The sequence below is a fragment of the Arvicanthis niloticus genome, chromosome 1 (genome assembly GCF_011762505.2).
Source record: "Arvicanthis niloticus isolate mArvNil1 chromosome 1, mArvNil1.pat.X, whole genome shotgun sequence".
Classification (NCBI taxonomy): Eukaryota; Metazoa; Chordata; class Mammalia; order Rodentia; family Muridae; genus Arvicanthis; species Arvicanthis niloticus.
This window is the reverse complement of record NC_047658.1, coordinates 101,748,581-101,767,800: the sequence shown is the minus strand read 5'-3', so window position 1 is coordinate 101,767,800 and position 19,220 is coordinate 101,748,581. Positions and strand designations below refer to the sequence as shown.

The 19,220-nt window shown below is 45.9% G+C and overlaps 2 protein-coding genes across 3 annotated transcripts in view; one reads left to right on the top strand and one right to left on the bottom strand.

Moving 5' to 3' along the window:
- Dock1 (dedicator of cytokinesis 1) overlaps window positions 1-19,220 on the bottom strand; it is a 503,223-nt gene that overhangs the window by 254,824 nt on the left and 229,179 nt on the right. The window lies entirely within an intron of this gene.
- Window positions 1-19,220, top strand: part of Insyn2a (inhibitory synaptic factor 2A) — a 57,086-nt gene that overhangs the window by 23,553 nt on the left and 14,313 nt on the right. The window contains exon 3 of the mRNA XM_034495036.2: window positions 16,792-16,863. Coding sequence (XP_034350927.1) covers window positions 16,792-16,863 — 72 coding nt within the window. The remainder of the gene's footprint in view (window positions 1-16,791; window positions 16,864-19,220) is intronic.

The following is a 19,220-nucleotide window of genomic DNA, read 5'->3' as shown; positions in this document are numbered from 1 at the left end:
ATTGCTACATTATTAATGTAATTTTGAGGCTGTTATGAATTCTAATGTAAATATCTGATATGCAGTATATCTGATATGCAACCCCTACGAAAGGGTCATTTGACATCCTCCCCCCAAGGGGTCATGACCCACAGGTTGAGGACCACTTGATCCAGAAAATTAATATTCACTCCTAACAGCCCAGCAATGCCTTCTGAGTCAGAGAAGACCAGAAACCCATGGGAGAAACTGCATTCAAAGACATTAACCGCAAGGCCAAGATCATCCATTCACCAGACTACAGCTTCTTCACTGACCAGGTCCTTCCAAGCATCTCTCTTCAGGCTTAGGAAGTAAGGGGCACCCAGAGCATGGCAGGCCTTCCTTGAAACACAGACAATGATAGAAATAATAAGTAGAAATAATAATAGAGAAACAGACATGAAGTGGGGGACCTCTATGTCTATACTGAGTCAGAGAACATATGAGACCATAGCTTAAAAGAAGACTTAAGCTCAGATGTCTGACAGCTTGAGGAAAGGTTGTAAGTTCCAATTCCTAGGCAAGGGGACAATTGACTGTCAGTGGAGTATCCTTTAGCCAGGTAACAGGTGGCTTCTTGGTGGTCTGAGACCCAGGTCTCCCTATTTGGGGTGCACAGTGGCTTAATTAACAATTTATTTAAAAATTAAACACACACACGCGTATACACACACACACACACACACATACACAACATACATGCATACAAAAATCCACTCATGGGAATGCCTCCAAGTTCAGGGCCATGGTGAGGACACCATTACCATGCTTTCAAGACTTGGGAGAGTAAATAAGAGAGTTAACACACCTCATACAGTGTCCTGTATTAATGTTTCCTCAAATTTATTTATTCTCTTAACATAAAAAATGGAAGTAGCAACCATGTAAAAAAGAGTCCTGTGCAGACAAATAGGTGAGAGGCGAGGACTCCAGTCCTAGGACCCGTGTCACTAGAGGACCTCAGAATTCCTTCCCATGGAGCAGAGCCAGCAATCATCGGCAGGTTGGGGAGTAGATTATCAGCTTTGGGACCCATATTCAGATGATTCTCATACTGTCTTTATCCTAAAAGCAGCCACAGGATTTCCAAACATGAACCATCAGGGTCATATTGCAACACACATTTGCACAGAGAGAGTTAGACCGGAGACAACGAGGTTCACTATTAGAAGGGTAGGTTCTGGGACTACATCAGCTCACTTGAAATCTCGGCTAAAATTTGGGTACAGGTAGCGTGTGTGTGACTACTATACAGGAGACATGTAGTTCACTCACACACTCGGAGGGCATACCCCCAGTGCCGGATGCCAAAGTAGGCAGTGAGTTCAGGCCCAGCCTTTGAGTATATTATTAACTACATTTAGTTAGTTTATGTATATGCTTTACTCCAGCATGTATGGCCCTCACCCAATCCCTGACTTTGAAAGTGCATGTGTGTGTAACACAAAACTGTAAATTGTATGGCAGCAATCTTGTAGACATAAGAAAGATGTTCCACCTTTATTGGAATAAAAGGCTATTTATTTCATTGATGTGTTGACGCTAGATGGGTAGAACTGTCTATAGGCTCTTTCTCGTGTCCGCACATTAACAGAACACTCAATCAGGCATTTCAGAACCTGTGAGATGAGAAACCTCCTGGAATTTTCTCTGATTACCCAGACCCAAAGGGAATAAATGCTGTGTCACAATAACAGAAAAAAATGAAAAGGGGCCATTTTACTCATTCAAGTTACAGAGCAGGAGGATGGCAGGGGATCTGTATATCCCGTAGGATCTGTACACCTGTGTGGCAGCCATGGCAGAGACCTGATGGATCATAAAGCTTTTCAATTGCATCTAAGTTCCTGACTCCCAGGTCATTCTGGAGTTCAGGCAAAGCTGGGTCCAGTCAGGTGATCCCATCCCATCCACTACCTATTGGATGCAGAGGCGTTCCTGCCAGAACCAACCCACTGCATTAAAATCAAGGTCTTAAACCTGGTTAGCTGGGAAAGGTCCCAAACAGAGGCAAGAGGGTGGAGGACACAGTGTTTGACGGCCTCCACCAGTGACCATGATCCTAAGAGCTACTCTTGTGGATTCTGCAAGTCTGAATGGTGTCCTCCTCAGCTCTGGCAAGGTGTTCCACAGGCAAGCAGGGCACTGTGAGCAGTGAGAGAAGGCTGTGCTAAGCCCAAACCAAAGGCAGAAAGGTCCTTAATTCTGCCAAATGCTCTCCTGTCTCTTCACATACTCTATTTGTAGGGGATGGAAATGTCAGCACTGCGTTTTCTAACGTTCTTGATGAATCTGTCTCGGTGGCTCTCTGTACAGTTATTGTAACCCAAGACATTTTAAAGCAGTATAGCCAGCCGAGAGAAGTCACCATCCATTGCACTTACCCCACCCCCTCAGGAAATGGGCTTCAGCAGGAGAGCAAAGCAGAATGACCACAGCTCTGCAGTCAGCAGGTCCCAAGCAGAGATACTCACACTGGCGTGGCTTCCTCTTGCTATTGATCAGAGTCTCCAACCTGCTGGACCTCTGACTCTGCCTTTGTAACTGAGAAGTCTAAATGCCTTGCAGCCTGCATAGCAGCCTACCCTGGGGATTTGGGAATTAAATAAAACTTGGAAGACAGGTGTGGTGGTACACACCTGTAATCTCAGCACTTGGGAGGCTGAGGCAGGAGGATGGTGAGCTCAAGTTCAGTCTATGCTGCAAAGTAAGACTCTGTTTCTGAAATACAGGAACCTATTGAAGATAGGAATCCCATACCCAGAGGTGGTGCACTTGCAGCCTCTGCTTTCCTGTAAAGTTAGTTTCTCTGTCAAATAACCTTGCAGGAATAAGCCACCAGGTCAAGGCATGTAGGCTAGAACATGTCTCCTCTGGCTTTGATACATGGGTTAGATTATTCTGGAGGATGAAGCAGGGCTAAAGATTACAGAATCAAGGCACTGTGCTTTAAACTTTGCTTCTGGGAGAATTGCTGCACTCACTCAGAGTCACAGGGAGTTGAGATGAGTCAGGGAACTTGGACCTGTTTCCAGATCACCTAACTTTGGCTTTCTGACATACATTTTTCTGTCTGGAGGAAGGCTTCGTTCTGCCCTAAGAACATGTTCTGCAGAAACATCTAGAAGTAGTATTACTTCAGCAGCCATCTTTTTTTATTATCAGATATTTTATTTACATTTCAGCTGTTATCCCCTTTCCCCATCCCTACCCCCCCAATCCAGGAACCTCATATCCCATCCCCCTCCTCCTGCTTCTATGAGGATGTGCCCTCACCCACCTACCCTTGAATTCCCCCACACTGGGGCATCCAGCCTTCACAGGACCAAGGACCTCCTCTCCCACCTATGCCCAACAAGGCAGCCATCTTAAAATACTCATAAAAACTTCCTGAGGGAAGGCCCTGTCTACTGATCTGCCAACATGGAGAACTATCCCTCCTAAGGGCCCCTTCCCGTCTCTCTTGATGGTTCTCCAGTGCCTTTGCTCTCTCAGCTGCCTGCAGATGAGGATTGCATTCTCTTAGAAGATTTTAGGAAAACTTGCTATTTTTTTCTATTACATTACAAAGCTTTTATAGATTTGTGATAAAGTAGTCACATTCCCACATTCAAGTGTATTTCTTAGTTTTGTGACTTTTGCAGTACATGTGAGGGCCTTCCCAGTGTGTGCTTTCATCTAACTCACAGGGTCACAGGGAGCCACCTTAACACTCATGCTTAGATAGCTTTGTAAATACTAGTCTGAAGTTCATGGAAATGATAAGTTCTTCCCTTCTTAATATATAAAAAATAAAGCTAAATATATTTGTAAGTGTATAAAACACATTTGTCATTCTTGCTCTGGGCCTCGTGTAGGTATCATATATACCTGAAAATGGAATTTAAATAATCTTCCTGAGCAGAATGCCAAAATAGCTTTCAAATATCTCCTCAGCCTTTCAAGTTGGCCAGTGAATAGAAACCTCAACACTGAGCCACTAGGCAACTCTGAAACCCCTTTGCAGCTAAAATGAGCAATTCAAGGCATGACATGAACATTTATGAAATTTATGGATTTGTGTTCCAGAATTCAGATTTTTAAAAAAGGAAGAAGAAATGTGAGTTCTGGTTTTCAAATACTTTTTCAAACCTCATGAAGTTTTTTGCTATGCAATGCAAAAATGCTCTACACCCTACTTTCCACTAGGTCTGAGACAAAGTCCCATGGGAGGGAGGACGCCCAGGTGGAGCACCTCTGAGCTTGGCACATCAGATGCAGCAGCTACTGGGAGCAATCTGAGGTGAATGACTCCAGCACAGAGCTGAGGCTTGGGTATATTTCATAGGCTCTCCAAGGTCGAAAGGAAGTATCTGAGTTCGCAGGTAGGTTGTATGAGACTTTGGAGTTCCTGAAACTGGAGACACAGCAGGTCTGCACATGGAAGGAGGAAAGTAGGCATTTCTCATGGTACTGCAGCTCTAAGCTCTACTATGATTGAAGGGGCTGCAGAAACTCTGCTCCCATCTCCCTCCACTCTTGGCTCACACAAAATGAAATTCAGTCTCTGGGGAAAGGACAATTCCAGGGCTAGAGGCAGCACAGACCACCATTTTCCACACAGCGTATATTCTTAAGGATTCATCTTGACCAAGAGCAATTCCCTTGGTGTGATCACTGCAGAAAAATCAAGATCATTTATCTCTTAAGTCCGGGACCTGGGAAACAACACACAGCTGACGCTGCCTGAGGAAAACAGCTCAGCAGATGAGTGGCTCACGGAGTACCTACCCAAAAGCCAGGCTCTCACTTCCTCAAACTGATTCAAATTAGAGCAATGTGTGAACAAGAAATCAAAACAAACTTTTCGGTGCAACATAAAAACAACAAACAGAAGCAGGTTGAACAATAAGGCAGAAGACTCTAATACAGTATAAAGTAAACACTGAATGTATTTCAAAGCCCAGAAGGATGTCATTGTGGAACTTGGCTGACTTGGAACTTTTTCTATAGACCAAGCAGACAGAGCCACCTATCTTCACCTCTCTAGTGCTATCATTAAAGCTGTGAGCACCTCCATTCTGGTTGGAACAAAATCTTTGAGATCAACATCTCATGACTTATACAATAGATCGTATACCCAGATGAGTCTCGAAATGGATAGTCAGGATTTCTACAAATCATCTTACCAAAATATAAAAATGTGTTCAAGATCTTTTTTTGACTTTGTATATATGCATGCTTTGCCTACATATCTGTACATGAGGCATGCAGTACACATCATGGCAAGAAAAGAGTGTCAGGTCCCCTGGAACTGGACTTACAGATAGTTGTGAGCTGCCATATGGATGCTGGGAATTGAACTCAGGTCCCCTGCAAATGCATCACTGAGCCATTTCTCTGGCCTCGGATAGTTAGATTTTAATCTTCAGCAAGGAGAGTTCAGGTACGTTTGTTTCTCAAACAATTGCAAGATCAGCTTTGAAAAAAGCACCCAAGCTTCAAGAGGCAAAAGCCTCAGTTAAAACTGTTAACTAAGCTAATCTAAATACATCAAAAGAATCTATAAATAAAAGATAAAAGCCCTTGTGGGTATTTATCATCAAGACCTGCAAATGCACAGTCACACTTTCAGACTGAAACCTCCATCCATTACAACATGCTTGACTGATAGGATTCAAGTGGAGAGAAATGGCGGCCAGAAGGGGAAATCCATCTCAGTACATAAATGCACATCCTAATTTTTATTCCCTTTGTGTAGCTGGTACCACCAAAAAAAATTCATTTTCATTAATTTTCAATAAACTATAGCTTAAGCATTAGCTCTCCTTTTGGAACACAAATTAATCAAGCCTGCCTCTGCTCAGCCCTAAAAGGCCATCTTTCTTATTATTAATAGATATTTCTAGTGCCTTCTGGGGCAAGTGGCTTGTTTGTATCATTATTGTCATTATTTTGCAACTGGGTAGCTCTTCAATTGCATAAGGACATTAAAGAAAATGCAAGCTATGTACATGTATAGTATAAGTTGGAGGACCCCAAAGAACCTCGCCAGAATGAGAGGGTCACCACAGTTGGGGAGATGGTAAGCTAGTAGCAGTTGTTTGTCAACACTGTCTACAAGAAACCATGGAGTTCATGAGGGTGTTTTTCAAGGATAGATGCTTTACCCAGAGTGCTTGTGTGCTAAATGAGTGACCTTTCCCAGGCATGTGAGGAGGGCATCTTAGGGTGCAAGTGCCGAGCTATTTATCTTCATAACTGAGTATGAGGAGCAAAAAATGCTTGACCTTTATCCCCACTTGCCTGGAAAGATTTGAAAGAGGATAATGCTAGTAGCCGTTAGACAGGCATCCCTTCCCTAGCTGGAATGTCACCAAACTGGCCAGTCTATATTATCCTTTCCAGGAGCAGAAGGGGATTTTTTTTTTTGTGCCTAGACTCCAAAAGAATATATATGCATATTCTCCATCTGCTTATGCATCTGTTTATCCAGTCACTGTTCAAAACATACTTCTTGATCATCCATTATACTACTGATATAGGCTGCACACTGCAAGTTCACCAGATCCTTGCCTAGCTTCTGGTGTAAACAGATAAGGCAAACTGTCCACTGGCATGGAGGGAATACTTGATGAGGATTAGTGTGGTGAAGTTTAACATGGAGGAAGGAAGCAGATGTTAGCTTTTTATTAGGAAAAAACACAGGCAGAGGCTACATCTAAGTTCTTCTGATCAGAGGAGGGTATGTGTTAGACATTACTTGGATGAAGAAAGGATAGAAGCCACCATGTTGATAATGCTAGAGACCCTGGCAGGGAAAGTAAGTGGAGGCCAGCAAAGCGCTCCCAACAAGCAGCTCCAGGGTGGTCCTCTAAAGCTCTTGGAAGACACCAGACAGTAATCTGCACAGGTACCAACTGTCACCCCACTTCCAAATCATTAAGGGTGTGGGAATGAGTACCTCAAATTGTTTCAGCAATAGTGGAGACGCCTGTGATGTGTACCCTTAACAACCTACTTTGATTAGAGACCCAGGCCCAGCAAGGATCACACAACTGCAAAGCCTGACTCAGCTGAGAGGCAGCTACTGGGGAAAGGAATCTAGTTGGATCATTAACTAAGAAAGCCCATCCTACCTTGGATTAATCAATAGGTGACTCTGGAGTTGGTCATGAAACCCAACTTGATATTCTTTTTAAGAAGCTTAAAACAATGGACAAAGTGCTTGTTGTGCAAGCATAAAGTCATGAGTTAAAATTCCCAGCACACACACACAGAAAGAGAGAGAGAGAGAGAGAGAGAGAGAGAGAGAGAGAGAGAGAAGCAGACAGACAGACAGACAGACGGACGGACGGACAGACAGACAGACAGACAGAGTTGGGTACTGGTTTGAATGTGTAAGACCACTGCAGAAGGGCAGGAGTGCAGACAACCGAGAAAAATCCCTGCTCTCTAGCCAACCATTGAGCTACAGATTCAGTGAGGGACCCGGTCTTGAAATATAAGGTTGGTAATGATGGAGGAAGACACCCTGTGTTAACCTCTGTCCACTACATGTGCCCACATACATATACCACCCCAAGTGTCCCACACACACATATACACACCACACAGCTTTAATCAGATGCTCCTTAAATCCTGGCATATGATAGCTTATATCTACGTAGGCTCCAATGCTTACAACAGATGTAGATGTTTCTGTGGATATATTGGGAAAGTCTAAATTCACTTTAGCAACGGAAGAGCTGATATATAAACTAGGTACACTTCTAGTACATGATCTGGCAAATTCCTAGTGAGGTTTCAGATCCAGCAACAAGCTGGGTCTGCTTCTGGGGAAGCTTCAGACCTGCGAGGTTCCCTACAACATCCAACTCTTGACTACTTTTGAAATTTAATTTCTTGCCAGTAGCAGAGGTATGGTGTTCCTCTAATTAATGTCACTTTGAGACTGTTATGTGGAAAAGCCCATTAAGATGCTGACACAAACGATGGCTTAGCTATCAAGAAGGGACAGCTGGGCAGGAATGCAAAAGAAAAAGAAAAAAAAATTGGCACCAGGTGAAAAAAGCCCCCCCCCCCCCAGAGAGAGAGAGAGAGAGAGAGAGATCAAAATTAAGAGGATAAATTAGATAAGAACATAAATTATCACAGAACAGAGACGGTTTTTGCATTTTTGCAAGAAATGCCATTTTTTGCTGAGGGCCATACCCACAGGACTAGGACACAGCCTTTGTGTTAATTCAGTGTGACAGTTCCAACACTCTATATAACTAGTGTTTTGAAAAACCACACTGGGAGGGTCACCCCAAAAGTTAGCATCATGCCAAATGCTTTTGTTCAGTAATAGAAATGTAACCTTGTTGAAAATTAATTCGCCACTTAAAAGACAGTGAATAAGCTACAAGGTCACTTGCTGTCCCTCGGACTGTAGAATTTCAGGGGAAGGACCCACAACACACAGCATACAGGCAATGCCAAAAGGAAGATTCTCAGAGCTGCAGTCAAACCAGACTTAATACAAAGACTGAAGTATCCACCAAGGCAGGTGAGCCAAGGAGTTTTAGGTTGAGAACTTAAGATCCCTCTGCTTTCTTTACCTTTCCTTTCTCTCTTTTATTCAGATCTGCTTGTTTTTATTTTACATGTATGTATTTTGCCTGCATGTATGTATGTGCACTGTGTAACATGCCCGGTGCCTGTGGAGGTCAGAAGAGGGTGCTGGATGCCCTGCTTCTTTGAACACTCAAACTACTTCTCCCATTCCTTTTGAATTCCTAGACTTTGGTAACTCTCCCCTCCCCCCCCCCCCCAAGTGATCTATGCTTTCCTGGTAGCTGGAGTTCTAATCCTTCTACCATGTTTGACCAGAATAATCCCTCACAGTGCAGCTGACGTTGTTGTCACATGTGCAAGGCCATAAGTTTGATTCTCAGTACCATGAAAGCAAAAAGATCTTATGGGGGAAAGTATGTAGGCATCACCGTGGCTGCCGGAACAGCAGAACTCGGTTCAAAACAACGTCAACATTACTGTTGACACCAGAAAGCCAACTTCCCCTTCCCAGACATTTTTCTATGAGATCTTAGAACTTCATCGAACATGGCTCCTCGTAAAAGCACAGGGAGAGGGTGACCTCATCCTGGATTTCCCCCTCCCTGCCTCCTCCCTCCAGCCCCCTTTCTACATCCTCTTCCTCTTCTCCTGTCCTCTTCTACTCTTCTCTCCCCTTCCTTTCTTCCCTTCCGCCTTCCTCTTTTCCACCTCTTCCTTCTTCTGTCTACCTCTTTGCTCTTTTTCATTCCTCCCCTTTTCCTTCTTCCCTGCCTCCCTCCACATTTTATCCAGACTCCTCTCCTCCTCCCCCCCACCTGCTCAGTTTTTATTCCTTCTGATCTTCTACCCAAACAAGTAGTGCTTTCTCTTGTTTTTACCCAAGAACTGTGTGTCCTGTCTCTTTGGATCCTTCAGGCTGTCAGAGAGAGCAAGCAGCTTGGATGGGGATTAGAAGGGAGCTCCCAGCAACCCCCTTCCCTGACACCCCTTACACCCTTTGTACCACCTAGCGTTCCCTGCTAACTTTGTGAGATGTGGGTAGTCTCTCTCTCCCATCCCCTGGTCTATGGCATCTCTGGAGCCTAGGACAGCACCTTGGTGTATCTCAGCCGAGGTTGGCAGCCATCCTTCTTCCATCAGTATCACTATGGGGTGCTATAAAAACCACTGCAGCAGCTCAGCTCTATGTTTCCCTTCTTTGTTTCTTTCATAATTTAGCTCCAGTAAAAGGAAACACTGGAGAATCCCACACAGGAACTGTTACCAATGCTTTTCCACAAATATATACTTGTACATATGAAAGGGGATACACTTGTAGAAAAACACATATTTACATTTATATATTCAGGGACTTTTACTAACAACAACTGAAGAATCAGAGCAAATCAGTATCAAAGCACTACAGTGCTGAACTGAACTCAAGGAGTGCTGGCTGGCCAGGACAGTGAGGTGTCCATCTGATTCTCTGAGATACAGGCTGTACTCTGCAAATCATACTCACTGTGATTTTTTAAAATGATGTAAAACCTTGATGAGAAATAAGGTTTCATACCAAAGCAGAAGTGATCACATAACTGGTCGCCACCAGAAGTCCCCTGTAGATTGAACTTGTCTAAATTCTGTTTACCTAGAACACCAAGTCCTTGTCCAGATTCCACTGAACTCAATCATGTGTAGTTACCTAGACCTTTCCAGAAAGCCCATTGTAACACAAAGATGTGTCTAAAGAGCACCATCAAGGACTTAAAAAGTTCTGGTTGGCTGATTTCGATTCTGAGTTAGACTGGTATGCTTGAGCCAAGGGGAAAAGATACACAGGGCTGGGGATGTGGATCAGTCATCAAAACACTTGCCTTGCAAGCATGAGAGAGCAGTCACCAGAAGCCATGTGAAAAGCAGGGTTTATCAGCATGCTCTTATAATCCCAGTGATCATGAGATAGGAAGTTAGGACAGACAGATCGCTGGGAGCTCACAAACAGCCTAGTCTACTTGTTCCAGGCAAACAAGAGATCCTGTTCTAAACAAACAGAGAAAAGTGCCTGAGGCTTAAAACTCAGAGCTATTCCAGATGCATGCACTTTACATAGGCATGCGTACTTCTGCCCAGATAACATGCACACACTCATGAATGGGGGTGGGCAAATAGGTGGACAGACAGGCAGGCTTTAGACTGTTCTCTAAAGGACTGCATGCTGGTCTGGGTGCTGTTCTTGGTGCTAGAGCCTATTTTCTTAAGTCTAATAGCATTTATTGTTAAGACTAAAAACTTATAGGTCACTACAGTGGGACAGTTACCCTATCTTTACATAGGACAAATATGTTTGCCACTGGTGTCCAGAGGGTTCAACTTGTGAGACTAGAACTCTTCACAAATTATTCTTCCATTTCCTTGTGGCATTCACTTCTGATTGTATTGACCAGAGTCATATATCTGAACAATCCAAGGGGACCAGGTATTGAATTGAGAATGAACTTAAAACCCAGTATAAAGTGTGGATTCCTGGGTGCAGTCGGGAAGAAAACTTACAAGGTCAGCACGTTCTCAGACTCCTTGGTTTGTTCTTAGGACAGTACCTTAAGCACTTGCATCTGTGAGCTTCTGATTCACCAGAGATCTGTGACTTATTGTCCCTGAAGAAGCTCTTGCTGTAGTAGTCTGAGGTTTGGCATTGCTCTTCTCGGTTACAATAGTGACACAGAGTGACAGTCCTTCACCTCCTGATTTTGTGGAAAGGGTTACAGGGGAAGAGGGGAAAAGCAAGCACATTACTGATTGGCACTTGGAGTTAACTGTGCTCAATGAAGTGAATCTGTTATGTCTGTATTTGCAGCACAGACCCAATTCACATAGTGCAGCCCAGTTATCAATATGGCCTTAATATGATCAGTGAAATCCTAGAGCTTGGATGGTCCAAGATCAATTAGCACTGAGCACAACAGATTCTTCTGTCAAGAGTACTGTACTGAGAACACTCCTGGAGAACACTCTTTTGATGGATAAAATTTCAGTAGGAACAGTGATTGACAAGCACTGCTGGCAGGAACCCTGGGGTGAGTTAGCCACACATCAAAGGTCAGCATTTTACATTTCACCACAAGCTAATCCTTCTCTGACTAGTTTGATTCTTTTAAATGACAAACACAGAAAGGATATTAAAGAAACTGTTGGGAACATTCAGAAGGGTCTCTCCAAGAGAGGTCCTGGTAGGTAATAAAGTCCTGCATGTAAGTCTCAGAAAGGGAAAGCTGATGGAAAATACCGCTGAGAAAACAGAAATGTGACTGGCTACCATTGGGAGACCATCCAACCCTCCCTGGTGAACTCAACCTCTCCTGAGCCCTTCACAAGCACTTACCATCATCATAAACAGCATCTGCATAGCCACAGCCAAGCCTGACTCAGTAGGTACTTGCTAACTGATTGGGATGGAAGCATGTGCTTTCTCCAAGCCATTAGCATAGTCAGCTCAGGAGAGCTTAGAAAAGGACAGTTTCTTGCTAAAGCCTCCCACCATCCTGGCAGAGGGTCCTCTTGTGACTCTCTGGTGCCTGAAGCCTTTGTCCTGTAATTTTTGGATTCACCGACTATCCCAAGCTGCCAATTACATGTAGTGAAAAACGCAGGTCCCTGGATAGAGTCAAGACAGCACAGAGCATCAGAAGCCTGGGGTCTAAGAATAATGAGATCCTGGTCCTGGAGTGTGGCTGGATTCTGTTCCATAAAATGAGAAGAGAATAATTAATTGGAAGACTCCAGGCACTAATACAAGTGAGACTCTTGAGGCTTGGAGGTGACTGAGCCAAGATGAGAAGTGGTGCTGATCAGGTGTGGTAGAGGTTGTAGTGAGGTCTATGGGAGGATGGGTCTAGGAGCTTGAAGCATAACAATGATGGTCCCAAGATAGTGGTTGGGGACCACAGGAGCCTTCTTTAAGAACCTAGAGTTTGGATGTGGCTAGCACAAAAGGCTTACTGGTTGGTGCACTGTCTGTGCATTGCGCATACCCACTAGGATAGCAGCACTTGTACACAACCCAGCCTAGCATATAGACAGAACATTGTTAAATGGACGGACATTGTTAGGATGTCACAGCACGGAGGTGGGCCCAGGTCCAGTTCCTCACTGTATGGAGGCTATGGTGAAGAACAAGCTGAGAGGCAAGCTCAAGTGAGGAAAATGAAAAGAGAGGGGCTCTGTGCACACCCAGGAGGATGGAGAGGGCTCTGTACACACCCAGGAGGATGGAGAGGGCTCTGTGCACACCCAGGAGGATGGAGAGGGGCTCTGTGCACACCCAGAAGGATGGAGAGGGCTCTGTGCACACCCAGGAGGATGAAGAGGGCTCTGTGCACACCCAGGAGGATGGAGAGGGCTCTGTGCACACCCAGGAGGATGGAGAGGGCTCTGTGCACACCCAGGAGGATGGAGAGGGCTCTGTGCACACCCAGGAGAATGGAGAGGGGCTCTGTGCACACCCAGGAGGATGGAGAGGGGCTCTGTGCACACCCAGGAGGATGGAGAGGGCTCTGTGCACACCCAGGAGGATGGAGAGGGGCTCTGTGCACACCCAGGAGGATGGAGAGGGGCTCTGTGCACACCCAGGAGGATGGAGAGGGGCTCTGAGCACACCCAGGAGGATGGAAAGGGCTCTGTGCACACCCAGGAGGATGGAGAGGGCTCTGTGCACACCCAGGAGGATGGAGAGGGGCTCTGTGCACACCCAGGAGGATGGAAAGGGCTCTGTGCACACCCAGGAGGATGGAGAGGGCTCTGTGCACACCCAGGAGGATGGAGAGGGGCTCTGTGCACACCCAGGAGGATGGAGAGGGCTCTGTACACACCCAGGAGGATGGAGAGGGCTCTGTGCACACCCAGGAGGATGGAGAGGGGCTCTGTGCACACCCAGAAGGATGGAGAGGGCTCTGTGCACACCCAGGAGGATGAAGAGGGCTCTGTGCACACCCAGGAGGATGGAGAGGGCTCTGTGCACACCCAGGAGGATGGAGAGGGCTCTGTGCACACCCAGGAGGATGGAGAGGGCTCTGTGCACACCCAGGAGAATGGAGAGGGGCTCTGTGCACACCCAGGAGGATGGAGAGGGGCTCTGTGCACACCCAGGAGGATGGAGAGGGCTCTGTGCACACCCAGGAGGATGGAGAGGGGCTCTGTGCACACCCAGGAGGATGGAGAGGGGCTCTGTGCACACCCAGGAGGATGGAGAGGGGCTCTGTGCACACCCAGGAGGATGGAAAGGGCTCTGTGCACACCCAGGAGGATGGAGAGGGCTCTGTGCACACCCAGGAGGATGGAGAGGGGCTCTGTGCACACCCAGGAGGATGGAAAGGGCTCTGTGCACACCCAGGAGGATGGAGAGGGGCTCTGTGCACACCCAGGAGAATGGAAAGGGCTCTGTGCACACCCAGGAGGATGGAGAGGGCTCTGTGCACACCCAGGAGGATGGAGAGGGGCTCTGTGCACACCCAGGAGGATGGAGAGGGCTCTGTGCACACCCAGGAGGATGAAGAGGGCTCTGTGCACACCCAGAAGAATGGAAAGGGGCTCTGTGCACACCCAGGAGGATGAAGAGGGGCTCTGTGCACACCCAGGAGGATGGAAAGGGCTCTGTACACACCCAGGAGGATGGAGACGGCTCTGTACACACCCAGGAGGATGGAGAGGGGCTCTGTGCACACCCAGGAGGATGGAGAGGGGCTCTGTGCACACCCAGGAGGATGAAGAGGGCTCTGTACACACCCAGGAGGATGGAGAGGGCTCTGTGCACACCCAGGAGGATGGAGAGGGCTCTGTGCACACCCAGGAGGATGGAGAGGGCTCTGTGCACACCCAGGAGGATGGAGAGGGGCTCTGTGCACACCCAGGAGGATGGAAAGGGCTCTGTGCACACCCAGGAGGATGGAGAGGGCTCTGTGCACACCAAGGAGGATGGAGAGGGGCTCTGTGCACACCCAGGAGGATGGAGAGGGCTCTGTGCACACCCAGGAGGATGGAGAGGGCTCTGTACACACCCAGGAGGATGGAGAGGGCTCTGTGCACACCCAGGAGGATGGAGAGGGGCTCTGTGCACACCCAGGAGGATGGAGAGGGCTCTGTGCACACCCAGGAGGATGGAAAGGGCTCTGTGCACACCCAGGAGGATGGAGAGGGGCTCTGTGCACACCCAGGAGGATGGAGAGGGCTCTGTGCACACCCAGGAGGATGGAGAGGGCTCTGTGCACACCCAGGAGGATGGAGAGGGGCTCTGTGCACACCCAGGAGGATGGAGAGGGGCTCTGTGCACACCCAGGAGGATGGAGAGGGCTCTGTGCACACCCAGGAGGATGGAGAGGGGCTCTGTGCACACCCAGGAGGATGGAGAGGGCTCTGTGCACACCCAGGAGGATGGAGAGGGCTCTGTGCACACCCAGGAGGATGGAGAGGGCTCTGGCTAGGATGGAACAAAGGCAGATGTATCCTTGGGCTTGCCACTTGGGAGAAAAAGCTAAGAACAAGAAACTGTCACACATGAGGAAGAGCAGAAGGAGCACAAGGCCCACGTGGAAAGGGCAGAAATGGGTGTTCAAAGGTGCCTAGTATATCAGAGAGACAGTCTGAACACAGTCATATTGTGATTCTAACTCTCTTTCAAATGCAACTCATCACAGGAAATGTTTGGCAACACTCTGGAGCAGAATATGGTCACTTGATTAACAAATAAACTACAGCAAACTCAAATAAACTGAACTGAACTCAAAGTCATGCTTGTATTTACTGAGTCCACAGAGACAGTGTCAGCACTGGGTGGCCAATGCTTCTGTCAGATGTTTACAGAACACAAAATATAAATGAGGAAACAAATGTTATTTTCAATTTGAAACTCACAATGCATACACACACAGTGTACACAGCAGAAAAGGTGACACAAACAGAGAGCGTTGGTGTTGACACAGCCACTGTACACATGGTTACCTTGCTGGGAGATGCTATCCATGCAAATCTACCTCCAAGGTGACCAGAAACCAATCCAGATGGCAACGCTTCTCTCACCATCAACCAGACAGATTCAGTCGTTCATGTTTGACCCCTAGTGCAAAGTATATTTAGATTAAAGTATGCATGTGTCTTAGAATGACCAGAAAGACCAACTAAGGTAGTTGGGAGGGAGCAGAAAGCACCACATAAAACAGTTTGAATGGTTGAATGGTTCAAGGCATATATTCTAGGCAACCCTGATTTGGTTAAGAAAATAAAAATCCTCCCCATCGAAGCAAAGCAAGTTTCAATACAATACTACAAAAAATATTCTAAAGTTAATTATTTTATTATGAGAGAGTCAGAATGCCCCAACCCCTCTCTCACACACATACAGACACACATACACATACAAACACACACACACCCCTCAAAAACCTGCTTGATCTCCAGAGTAAGCTGAAGTCTGCCATGTTCTGTCCTTGGAGAATCATTACTTGCAGACAACACAGCCAGAGACTGCATCAGAAATCTTGACAATGGGAGAGATACAGTCACAGAGTAGCTGTTTTCTCTACAGACCCACTGAAGAAATAGTCTAGGATTTATAGACCAAATGGCAAACCCAAAGAAATTATATGCATATTCATTTATATATTAGATCACAATGTTTATGGTCAGAATGAAACCTTTGGAGACATACATAATTTAATCATGTTACAGATAGTATTCTTTGGATATGTCTTCAAGCATTTAACAATATAAAATTCATCTTAGGCATGCTAGACAAATGTAGACTGGGGTTAGGATTTGACCCAGAAGCCATGGATGTCAACCCCTGCCCTAGCAGGACAGGAAAAAGGTGGTAGGTCATAAAACCAGGAAGTTGTCAGCCTCTAAACCCATGGTTTTCTCCTGGAAGATTTTTTTTTTTAATACAATAAACATAAAGTTACTTTGAAACATTCCACTCCCCATGCTTATAACGCAATCAGATTACACACTTCATCAGGAGCGTATGTTCACATTCTAAATTTAATTTCAGTGACATCTTGGCTGTAGATGTGTACTGGCTGGTACCATAAAGGCAGAGACAGAAGCAGAGTGATAAACACATAGGCGTCAGTTCCTATGATCACAAGCATCTCATATCGGGAAGGCGTCTGAATTAAGGCTTCTGCTCTGTGAGGCCAGCGACTCACCCCCCCCACCCCCACCCTCAGCCACCAATTGTAACGCTCTCCTGTTCTTATCTTGTAGGCTTTCATATCGGACGGGGCAAGACACAGCTAATTGTGACACGTGCAGGAACAGTGCATGTATTATCTATAGGTATGTTAACATTCTCTTCCCACTTTGTTATTCTGAGTGACAAATGCTGTTTACCCACAATTACAAGAATCGTTGCGGGCCATGCTGGGAAGATTTCATCAGACAAAAAGAAAAAAGTCCTTCCTTGACCATAATTCTAGGCTATGTCTAGACAGGCATCTTCCGCCCAACCCCCAACCCTCAAACCCAGGTATACAACCCCAGGATGAAGGAGAGCAAAAACACGTTTATCTTGTAAATGCACCTTTGTGGTCTCAGGGACAAGTATCATTTTGATGGCTTGCTCCCTTGGAATCTATAGTCTTGAGCACAGAACTGTGCTCTAGCAAAGCAATAAAATGTATGCCCTTCAGATGGTATAGATCAAAGGCCCGAGTCCATACTGTATGGGATAGGTCCAGTTCTGTCACACCACATGTACAGGTATTTTCAGGGAACTTACATGGTCCATGGTCCTCCTCCCGTGACACAGTCCCCTAACAAGAAACTACAACTGTTTGCCATGTGGTTTTGCTTATGATTTAAACATTGTAATAACTGACACCCACTAGAATAGATCAGAAACCTTCAATAGGCAAAAGTTATATTTAAGTCCTTGACAGTAATTTTAAGATTTTAAGGCATGGTCAAAACTTTAAGAAATTGCTGCCTTTTGTTTTTCCTAATTTTCTTTGGGGGGGGAGGTGAAATTTTTATAAACTGTGGCCACAGTGACAGGTGTTATGATTTAGTTTATTTTAAACATGAAGACTGAAGTCAAGGGCAAAGAGGATCCCATGCCGTGGCTGCTTGTGAACTGTGCTGCAGTGCTGAGTGTAGATATGTCTGAGATACTCTGATGTCATTTCTAAATATTCTACACCTTATGGTGGCTGAGGGCACCTAGTGGGGTTCTCCACAGCGGTGTTATCATGCACATCCCCACCAACAGCCCCTCCATAGGTATGATCATGCACATCCTCACCAACAGCCCCTCCATAGGTGTGATCATGCACATCCCCACCAACAGCCCCTCCATAGGTGTGATCATGCACATCCTCACCAACAGCCCCTCCATAGGTGTGATCATGCACATTCCTACCAACAGCTTCTCCATAGGTGTGATCATGCACATTCCCACCAACAGCTTCTCCATAGGTATGATCATGCACATTCCCACCAACAGCTTCTCCATAGGTGTGATCATGCACATCCCCACCAACAGCCCCTCCATAGGTGTGATCATGCACATCCTCACCAACAGCCCCTCCATAGGTGTGATCATGCACATTCCCACCAACAGCTTCTCCATAGGTGTGATCATGCACATTCCCACCAACAGCCTCTCCATAGGTGTCATCATGCACATCCCCATAGTGGTTATGGTCTCGAACATCCTTTTCCTACATCCCGGTCAACATTTAACAATAGTGCTGTCTTTATAAATTAAGGTAATGTCTCATTGTGGTTTTGATTTATATCTCCTGATGGTTAGCATTTTTTTTTCTTACACCTAATGGTTATCTGTGTATCTTCTTTTGAGAAAAAAAGTTTCAGTAAGACGTAAAATTATAAAAAAAAAAAAAAAAAAAAAAAAAAAAAAAAAAAAAAAAAAACAGTAGTAACTTAGTAGTTAAATATGCCTAAAAATCTAGAGAGGATCCTCCTTGTTCCCCTGCTTAAGAAAAAAAGTGAACAAAATGTCACTAGCACTGCATGAAAAGTTCAAATCGGGACAGTGTGGGAAGGCTTCGGGCGACTTGGGCTGATACAGAGTTGGAATAAGTGAGCGGCTGAATTTAGAGGGGAGGAATAGGTGAAGGTCTGCAGTTCATCTACCTACTTCCCTGGGCAGTATAGCTTACAGGTATAGCTCATACCCATCAGTTCTGTGCTCACGTACAACATTAATATGGCTGTATCCCAGATAAGGCCTCGGATCTTTAAAAGTGGAGCTGGGTCATGTGGAAATATTGTTAGGGAGCTAGCAAAAGAAACCACAGCTAGACATAGACACCGAATGACCCAAATGATTCTGACTCCCACAGGACGGTGAGTAGAGTCTGAAGGGATACACTGGTCACAGCTAGGTATGCATGACTGGCATCTCATGGGTAGGAAGACACCAGGGATGCTGCCGATGTCCTGTAATGCATAGAAAAGCCCATGAGAATGAAGTCACGGGGTCCAAAGCATTAGTAGAGGTGGGGTTGAGAAGGCCACCATGTTGAAAACATCCTACACCATGGTTTTGTAAGAGGCACAAGTAAAAGGTCAAGGCATGGGCAATGGGGAAGGAGCCAGGAAGCTCCCAGCAACCGCAGCCAGGGCATGAAGCTCTTGATTGCTCTTGGTTGCTGTCCATGTGAAGGTAAAAC